The sequence below is a fragment of the Urtica dioica genome, chromosome 12, assembly GCF_054948205.1.
Source record: "Urtica dioica subsp. dioica isolate 48M chromosome 12, U.dioica_male_clone48M_v1_H2, whole genome shotgun sequence".
NCBI classification, from domain to species: domain Eukaryota; kingdom Viridiplantae; phylum Streptophyta; class Magnoliopsida; order Rosales; family Urticaceae; genus Urtica; species Urtica dioica.
The window spans coordinates 18732886-18742611 of record NC_142767.1 but is presented as its reverse complement, the minus strand read 5'-3'; the positions used below and the strand labels follow the sequence as shown (position 1 = coordinate 18742611).

Genomic DNA, 9726 nt, shown 5'->3' with positions numbered 1-9726 from the left:
ATGTACTGAGAGTAAAAAAGTGGAAGGCTTAGCGCACTCTAGCCAACCCTCTTTGCATGCACGAAGCTTATTGCGCGCTTTTTGCCTACGTCTAAGAGGGCTTTTTCAACCATTCTCTTCACTATAAATACCCTTCCACCTAGAGGGATCCAAGTAATCAATTCAAAACACTCTTTACTCGATTCCCTAGTTTTGAAACATTGTCAAGGACCCTCCGCACACCATTTCCTATGATCAAGCACGAATCTCCTAAAATATCCTCAAAGAATATCGGTGCCCCCACCTCACACATAGCAGCCAAATTATTGTTGAATGTCAAAGCGCGTGCCAAAGGCACCACATTTGTGCCCTTCTAACTTTTTATTATTATTCTCAGATCTTCGCGACTAACGAAGAATGTTCTTGAGCTAGATGAGCGTCTTCGCGACTAACGAAGAATGTTCTTGAGCAAGATGAGCGACACTTATGATTCTCGAGTTTCACATACCCGGCTCGGGTGCGAGGTGCGACCACTTGGGCCGACTTTGGGTCGAACCGTCCGAAGTCTTCAATCGTTGTTCAAATTTCAGCGATAACAATTCCTACAATACAAATACCTTCGTAATTAAAAAAGTATATTAGAATGCTAGAATAAAATAATATTTTCAGTTTATTTTGAGTTTAATTTTTGTCTAAAAAATTATTTTGACATAAGTATCCTTACAATTTAAATTTTGATATTTGAACCCCTTTAAATTTAGTTTCTCGTTCAGCCCCTAATTATTTTGACATTAAGTTTCTTGAAATTTTAAATTTTGATACTTGACACCCGCCCTTGTATATATATATATATATATATATATATATATATATATATATTATATATATATTATATATATTACATGTTGGCTTATAAAGTTATAAGATCGTGCATGTAGTTATCACGGTAGTGTTTGGTTTTCATTCCAAAAACTGTTTATCACTTTTTGAGTTGAAAAAATTGAAAACAAAAAGTGAAAATGTGTTTGTTTTAATTTTTCGGAAAAAATTTTCAAAAAATTTTGAAGTTGTTTTATAAAAAAATAAAGAAAACTGAAAACAAATAAAATGTGTTTTTGGAAAATTTTTTCTTCTCTTCTCTTCTCCTTCTCCTCATCTTCTCTTTTCATTCTTTCAAAAACAAAAATGAAAACTATACCAAACACTTTTTTCAGTTTCTCAAAAACAAAAATGAAAACTGTACCAAACAACTTTTTGAAAACAAGTGCAAAATAATTTTTCAGTACAACTACAAAAATTAGAAAATAGAAAACAAAAACTTTTTGAGTTAACTACCAAACACAACCACGTCTTTACTAAATCATGAAAACGAATCACTCTCCGTGTTAGTTTTTAAATAATTTTCTCTGATTGCCAAAGCTGCAAATAACCTAATTGTTTGCTTACTATAACGAATCTAAAATCAATATATATATATATATATATATATATATATATATACACACAGTTCTGTTTATGGTTTAGTTAGTCCACTCTGTTAGCTTAGCATAACGCAACTTCACAAACCAGTCGCTTAAATTGAAAAAAAAAAAAAAAAAAAACACAGTCGCTTAATTTTATAGGACGTCAATTTTTCAAATAATTCATTTATAAATTTCAAGTCTAAAATAATAAATTAATGTGTAAACCGTCGCCACTCACCATGTCCTCCCAATCACTCTCGGCCACGTGGATAAGCAGTTTTTTCCTCCTCTCTTTTTCTTTATATATAGATTCACCAACTTCAACTTCTGATTCAGTAACTGCCGTAACATCATTTCAATTCGTGTTTCTTTTCTTCTGAGATCTGCAACAAAACTCGCTGAATCGCACATATATACACACATATACAAACATGACTCGAACATCCATAGTCGCTCGGCTCGGAGAATCAACCACGCTGAACGCTCTCCGCGCCTACATCGCCGAGTTCATCTCGACCTTCTTCTTCGTCTTCTCTGTGGTGGGCTCCACAATGTCTTCCCGTGAGCCCTCGCAACAATGAAAACATATTATTTTTGTTTTGTTTTGGTGTTGATTTACTGATAAACGGTTATTACAGGGAAGTTGATGCCCAGCGCGGCTTCGGAGCCGTCGAGCCTGGTGGCGGTGGCGATGGCGAATGTCTTCGCGCTTTCGTCGGCGGTGTTCATCGCCGGCGGAGTCTCCGGCGGCCACGTCAACCCGGCGGTGACTTTCGGGATGGCGGTTTGTGGCCACATCAGCGTCATCACGGCTCTGTTCTACTGGGTTTCTCAGATGCTCGCCTCTATACTCGCTTGCCTTGTCCTGAAAGTCACCATCGTTGGTCAGGTATTCGTAGTATTAATGACATTGATAACAATAGGAGTTATGTTTATCGTAATAAAGCTTTGTGTCTCGTGTTACGAGTTACAACTACTTTTCATGTCACACCAATGGAGACATCATTAATTAAAGTGTTTTTTTTTTTTTTTTTTTTTTTTTTTTTTTTTCAGTGCTAACCCATGAACTTATTACGTAATTGTGTTTTTATCCCCCCCTCTTTTTTTTTTTGGAAATAGCATTTTGAAATTCTTATTAAGTTTCCGTTTATATTTCAAGCTCTTCGTATTTTTTTTCTTCACATTTTATCAGTTACTTTAACAATATTGCTACCATTTCATTGAAAGGGCATATGCTCGCAAGCCACAATCACAGATCTTGTTATAAATGTTTTTAACTTAGCGTTTAACGATAACTAATAATGTCATTTATCTACTAAAAACTATAATTACTATAAAACACTGGAGGAGTCTGGTGGATTTGCCCCATGAACTTCTAAAATTTTATTATTATGTTTATTCACATCTTAGCCAAAATTCTTATACACCATTCAATTAATTCTCTCGGAGTTCAAATTATGGCTACGCCACTCGTAAAATAATTTTTTTTTTATATCTATAGTATATTTCAAGAAATAATTAGTAGCATAACTACGCAAATACTTGTAATTATATCTGTAATCACTAATGTGAACACCAAAAACGGACAATTTTAGTGAGCACCGGTGAAGGAAATGACGGTAATCACTAATGTTGTTGAATAATTTGTTGAATAATTTGTCCGCAGCACATTCCGACCAACGTGGTGGCAGAGGAAATGACGGGTTTCGGAGCTTCGGTGATCGAAGGCGTGGTGACCTTCATGTTGGTGTACTCGGTTTACGCGGCGGGAGACCCGAGGCGAGGTGTGTTCGGCTCCATTGGGCCTCTCATAATTGGGCTCACCGCCGGTGCCAGCGTCCTTGCAATCGGGCCTTTCTCCGGCGGATCCATGAACCCGGCTTGTGCCTTCGGGTCCAGCGTCGTGGCTGGCACTTTCAAGAACCACGCTGCTTATTGGGTCGGGCCTCTTCTCGGGGCCGCCATCGCTGGGCTGTTCTACGATAATGTTGTCTTCCCGGCCCAGCCTGAAGGCCTTGCTGGCACTCTTGGGGTCTAATGCTTTGGATTAGTTTGAGTTTGTGTTAGTTTACGTGTTTGTAATCCTTAGTTTTATGTTATAGGTTTAGGGGCTAAAGTTGCTCTCTTTTGTAGTTGATGGATTTGAATTTGTTTTGGATGTATGTTTTACTTAGAAGCTTAGATACAGAAATGACAGAGTGGGCTTTGAGTGTTCAATTACATTGTTCATTTTTCGTTTTATGGAGTGAGATGCAAAGATGGGTTGTACAAGCTTCATCTTTCAAGAGCCAAGTAGTCACATTTTGATGGAGAGACTTATATGGCTCTATAGGTAGAATTCAGATCATCCGTCTTTTTGTTCGGTGGCTCTTTTTGTGTCCCTCTAATTAAAATAAGTTCTAACAATTAAATAAAATAATGATATGACTTATTTTGATTGTAGGGACACAAAGAGAGACACCAAAATATGACAGATGATTTGGATTCTTATAGTTAGACTATTTGTTCTCTTTTCATGAGCATTAAACGACTATTTGTTCTCTTTTCATGAGCATTAAGCTTATGTTATATAAAGTATTATATAAATGTCTTTTTTTATATGTAGAAAGGGTGAAAGACTATTAGAATTGTCTAGTAGCTAGTTCCCTCCGAAGTTATCCACAAGCTAACTGGAGCCAGGATACAAATTTTGTCAAGTAAAGCCGGTGACTATAGGCATTGGGGGTGCGACACACTTGCGTATTTTCAAACTTTAAATTGGTAAGACGACACAGTTGCTTTGTTGAGTTGTGACACATAATTGAGAGCTTCAAATGAGTAATTTTTGTAAGCAGATTTGACGATATGAGATGAACAAGAAATTGGGTAATGGTGCCAACTACGTGCTAATTGGAACTAACAAAGGGTGCCAACACTCCTCGACCGTGGCTTGGCCATATCTCGGTCGTGGCTCAACGGTCGCCTAGTCATAACTCAACCCTCGCTACATTGTCTAGCTCAATCATCGTCCCATTAAGATCATTTGTAAATATGACTAAGCTATTAAGATAAGAAAAACATTGACGCGTCATAATTTGATACTCGATTATCAAAATCAAGCTTATAATGTATGTTTACTAGTGAACTTCTCAAGGTCTTTGTAATTAATAAGAATATGTATAATAAATATCTAATTACCTTACCTTATTATAAATTATTCAAATAAATTTTTATTTGTAATTTTTTTCAACATCGAAACACTATAATACTGATATATAACTCAATACTTCCTTCGCTATGTTATGTTACTACATCAACGCAAAGGTTCCAAACACACCTTTAATAAGATCTAAAGATAAATTCATTTGTATTAATGAAATAAAATATTAAGATATTACATATGTACCATATATACTTACCCGCTATTTTTGTTCCGGAAACGGTCCCAATAATGGCGCTCAAGACCCTCTCAACCTTCTTATCCCCTCACTCGTTCCCCAAAAATCCATCCATTTTCAATCCGAAACCAAAACTCTCCGCTAAGCGCTCTGTCACGCTCTCTCGGCTTTCTCAACCGGAAAAGTCGCCGGTATCGGAGTCTGACTCCGAGCCGCCTCCGCCGGCGGGAACAGGCGCGGCGGCTCCGACCCCGGGCGATCGGTTCCTCGAACAAAACCGTGCCTTCGTGGCCGCGAAGCTCGAACTTAAAGAGAGCAAGAAGAAGAAAAAGAAGATCAGTAGAGAGAGGCCGGTGAAGCTCTCCGTCGCTGTGGCTAGTTGCTATGGCTGCGGAGCTCCGCTTCAGACCTCGGAGGTTGATGCTCCGGGATTCGTTGACCACGAGACGTACGAATTGGTACAGTCTAGGTCTTTGCCTTTTGTTTGTATTGTGGTTTTGGTTCTGAAATCAGCTATGTATAAATACGCTTGATATATAAAATGTGTGTGCACAAGCTGTTTGTGATAATGTCACATACAGTAACTTAAGTATTTACCGGAAAATATTGAATTCTTAGGATGGATTATGATTGGAAAAAACGTTCGGTTTTGATCAGTATATTAGCATACGAAATAATTGTAAAAAGACTTTTTTTTTAGTTAATTAATCATGGACTGTTGGTATATATATCTCTGTAAGAAAAAAAATTATATGCAATTTTGCTTAGCTAAATATCGGCAGCAATCTTGTTCCAACAGAAATCTCTTACCCAAGAAAAGAGCTGTGGTTTAGTTATTCTGTTGTCTGGTTTGAGCAATTATGTGATGTTTTGAAGAGAAATTAGACAGGAAAAACATCAAGAGCAATAAATAATATAGACCACTCTTGCTCAATATTAAAAGAAGATTTTAAGTGTATTAAATTATGTACCGTTGCTTTTAAGCTTACATTTCGTGTACTTATTGCTCGTTGTGCAGAAGAAGAAGCACCGTCAGCTCAAAACTGTTATCTGCGGGCGGTGCAAGCTTTTGTCTCATGGCCACATGATTACGGCTGTTGGTGGAAATGGAGGCTATTCTGGCGGGAAACAGTTTGTCCAAGCCGATGAGCTTCGAGAGAAGCTTTCTCACTTGCGCTACGAGAAAGCGTTGATTGTTAAGTTGGTAAGCCGTGAAATTTTTTCTTCAGGAATAGTCAAAGTTTTGATTTTGTCGTTGAGGACACAATTATTGTTATGTTGCATATCTTTACTGGGTAACTCTATGTAGGTGGACATTGTGGATTTCAATGGTAGCTTTTTGGTTAGAGTTCGGGATCTGGCTGGGGCAAATCCTATAATATTAGTTATCACAAAGGTAATGAATTGATGTTAGGATAACTATTTGAATTTCTGATACATTTGCCTTTCCACTTTTTAGAGCTCTATGACACAATATACATTTATATACATTCTACTTTTCACATCAGGTTGATCTGCTTCCGAAAGGGACAGATTTAAACTGTGTTGGTGATTGGGTTGTTGAGGCCACTACAAAGAAGAAGCTCAAGTAAGTAGACTGATTTGGCTTTTGGGTACAGTTGATTGGTCTGATGTACTGTGGATAAACTCTATTGGTTGGTATGCCAGGCATCGATTGCATGATAAGTATAATCTGAATCTTGCAGTGTTATAAGTGTTCATCTTACAAGTTCAAAATCTATGGTTGGGATAACTGGGGTCGTGGCAGAGATTCAAAAGGAGAAAAAGGTCCGTTCTGTGTCCTCTATATGCATTCATGTGTCTTGCCTACCTACTTAAGTCGATAGAAAGGAAAATTTTGGACTAATGTATAATTTGGTTTTTAAGCAAGAATTCATGAAGCAAATTAAGAAATTGTGCAGTAAATTTTAAGCATAATGTTTCAGTCATGAGGGTACTGAGTTATGGGACAATCAAGTTCATTGAAAGCCTTTTTAAAATACATGAGGGAAAAAACCTTATAATGATTAGCTGGGAAAAAATATGGGTCCATTAGATATATAGCCTTATTTACAGTTTTGGTTTGCCATTTAGCTAACCTTTAGAAATTTTTTGGTAAATAGCCATGACCAAATATTTACACGCGAAAATTGACTGAAATATCCTATCAAAATGTTGACTATTTACCTAAAATTTACCTAAAACTTACAAAACGTTGGCTATTTACCTAAAATTTACAAAACCATGGCTAATTAGAAATTCCTCTAGTTTTAGTTGGCTAATTTGCTAATTATTTGAAAAAATATTTCGTGTACTTTTTCTAGATAGTTTCCTAATTTGTGATCTTATTTCAAATCTGGAGCAGGGACGAGATGTCTACATTCTGGTTAGTTCCTTCTATCTATTTTGTTTTCCCTTATTTATAGTATTGTGTGCACAATATTTACTTCATATGCTTGTGCTTCGAATCGATTAATTAATGGATCCTATCTAAATATATTCTATCCTGTACACAGGGATCAGCTAATGTTGGTAAATCAGCATTCATCAATGCTTTGTTGAGTAAGTCCCTGTTCCATGGTGGATAGCCATCGGTTGACATTAAAATAAAACATTGATAAAGGTTTTGATAAGATCTCCATAGAATTCTTAATCAACTAGATCTCTAGTTTCTTATTTTTTTTGTTGAGGTCAATTTCATACGATTATTTATGAGATCGGAAAAATACATTCATTATGTAGAGGGCTGAAATCAAAATCTCATTTCAAGCATTTCCACTCGAATAGATCTTTGCCCAACTTTGATCTGGCGGGTCAAGTTCCGTAACAAAAACTTAGAGAGGTTCCCAAAAAAAAAAAGTTTTTCTTCTGTCTACTTCTCTTGTATACGATGATAATTCTCCTCGGTGCTTTTAGAAAATAGAGTTTGCCTTTCATCTATGACCACTTTGTTTGACTATACTAATATTTTGCCTCAGAACTAATGGCTGAGTGGGACCCAGTTGCCGCGGCAGCACAAAAGTATAAACCAATACAATCTGCGGTCCCTGGTACTACATTAGGCCCAATTCAGATCAATGCTTTCCTGAGTGGTGGGGTATGCTATTTCATTGGTTCCTTTTTCATACAAGAACTTTCTCTCCTCTTCGCTAGCTTAGTATTCGAGCACGGAACAGTTTTGGTAATTTCATACGTATTAGGCATAATTAGGCTTGTTAATGTTTATGTGGAACCTATTCTGATACAGAAACTATACGACACACCTGGAGTTCATCTCCATCATCGACAAGCAGCGGTGGTCCACTCAGATGACCTCCCCGCCCTTGCTCCCCGGAGTCGGATTAGAGGCCAACCTTTTTCTGTTAGTTTAATTCTACCTTTTTGGTTTTTATTTCTATCGAGTATATTACTCCTCGTAGCTTTAGCTTTAGTATGTTATTTTCCAGAGTTCTAAGGCGGATGGCAGTGATTCATCAAATGGCTTGAATGGTTGTACCATATTTTGGGGAGGTCTAGTCAGAATCGATATTGTGAAGGTTTTAATTCCATCGAAATTGTAGTTTCGTCTACTTTTGTTTCTCGTTATCATTTTAGAATGACCATATTGTCAATGTTGATATTCTTCAGGTTCTCCCCGAAACACGCTTAACGTTTTATGGACCCAAGATTCTTCCGATTCATATGGTACCCACTGGAGAGGCAGATGAATTTTATCAGGTTGTCTTTTGTTGGGTATTTAAACACTATTGATTAACTTTTGAGCTCTTCTTTGTTTGATACAATTTTCCCGATTAATAATTAAATCGGTTTTATTAACCACGTTGCAGAGAGAAGTCGGAGTTCTGCTGACACCTCCAACTGGGAAAGAACGAGCAGATGAGTGGCGAGGGCTTGAAATAGTACGCCCATTAAAAATAGCATTCGACGATGCAGAAAGGTCAGACTGAATAATCCTTATGGTTTCTATCTATATGTTCAGTAAATAGTGAGTGCCTTGAATGGTCAAAATAAAGTAGTCTCTTAACTATTACGCGACTTCACATATAACTCGCCCCCAAACTATTGGTTTGTTATAATTGTTTTAAGTTGTTTAGGTGTTGTATTATAAACAGGACTTAAATGTAAATAAATGAATGGTTTGAAGACTTCTGGTTTTAAAAAAACTCGTTTACGGACCAAATATCACTCGCTTTACAATGACTATTTTCGTTAAAATCCTTATAAACTAAACTAAGCTTTATTTGTTTGGTGAAGGCCTGCTTGTGATGTGGCTATATCTGGTTTGGGATGGATTTCTGTGGAACCGAAAAACAAAATGTCAAGCAATTCGGATTCTACTCCGGAAAAGATTTCCGGAGAACTGCATTTAGTAGTGCACGTTCCAAAGCCGGTTGAGATTTTCGTGAGGCCTCCGCTGCCGGTTGGCAAGTTGGGGGCTGAAACATACCAATATCGAGAGCTGACTGAGGTTGAAGCTGAATCCAGACCCAAGTGGAATTTTTGACCATTTTTTATTCATGTTTTATATATGTATAATGCCCAAATTGTATGTGATTCTCAATTTGAAATCTCAATTCTGAGTTGATTTGGCCAACTAGGTCCTAATTTTGTAGTCAACGTGATTGATTAGATGCTTAAAGTAGGAGTAATGCAGTGGACTGACGTCAAAAAAGGAACATAAATAACTAGCCAGTCGATTACATGCCATTAGTTCTCAGTAATTTGATTGCTCGTCTTAAGGAAACTAAAGTTCAAGTTTTTATATATAATTTAATTTTACGAGACGAGGCTATCAATAATGCATGTGTGATAATTCTATCCAATTATATTAAAGTTTAAACTGGAATAATAGTAATTTTCATTCTACCCCAGTGAGTTGAAATTTTCATTACAATTTTCGTGTTGGA

At 36.9% G+C, this 9726-nt stretch overlaps 2 protein-coding genes across 2 annotated transcripts; both read left to right on the top strand.

Annotated features, from left to right (window-relative positions):
- The first annotated feature begins 1782 nt into the window (after positions 1 to 1782).
- On the top strand, positions 1783 to 3641 carry TIP5;1 (tonoplast intrinsic protein 5;1). Its single transcript, XM_089603823.1, has 3 exons — positions 1783 to 2003; positions 2081 to 2331; positions 3109 to 3641. The coding sequence occupies exons 1-3, from the start codon at positions 1874 to 1876 to the stop codon at positions 3478 to 3480; spliced, it is 753 nt and encodes a 250-aa protein (XP_089459949.1). The 5' UTR covers positions 1783 to 1873; the 3' UTR covers positions 3481 to 3641.
- Positions 3642 to 4837: 1196 nt separating this feature from the next.
- Positions 4838 to 9413, top strand: NOA1 (P-loop containing nucleoside triphosphate hydrolases superfamily protein). The gene is made up of 13 exons (XM_089604251.1): positions 4838 to 5277; positions 5838 to 6023; positions 6129 to 6215; positions 6328 to 6407; positions 6526 to 6607; positions 7185 to 7205; positions 7336 to 7381; positions 7798 to 7916; positions 8067 to 8180; positions 8266 to 8355; positions 8447 to 8536; positions 8647 to 8756; positions 9074 to 9413. Exons 1-13 carry the CDS (start codon positions 4873 to 4875, stop codon positions 9321 to 9323), a joined length of 1680 nt encoding a protein of 559 aa, XP_089460377.1. The 5' UTR covers positions 4838 to 4872; the 3' UTR covers positions 9324 to 9413.
- The last annotated feature ends 313 nt before the right edge of the window (positions 9414 to 9726 follow it).

Excerpts from the sequence above, each read along its gene's own strand:
- NOA1 (XM_089604251.1), top strand. The coding sequence starts at position 4,873 with ATGGCGCTCAAGACCCTCTCAACCTTCTTATCCCCTCACTCGTTCCCC. Across the intron at positions 6,024-6,128 it reads AAGCGTTGATTGTTAAGTTG|GTGGACATTGTGGATTTCAA; the intron begins GTAAGCCGTGAA and ends AACTCTATGTAG. Across the intron at positions 7,382-7,797 it reads ATTCATCAATGCTTTGTTGA|AACTAATGGCTGAGTGGGAC; the intron begins GTAAGTCCCTGT and ends ATTTTGCCTCAG.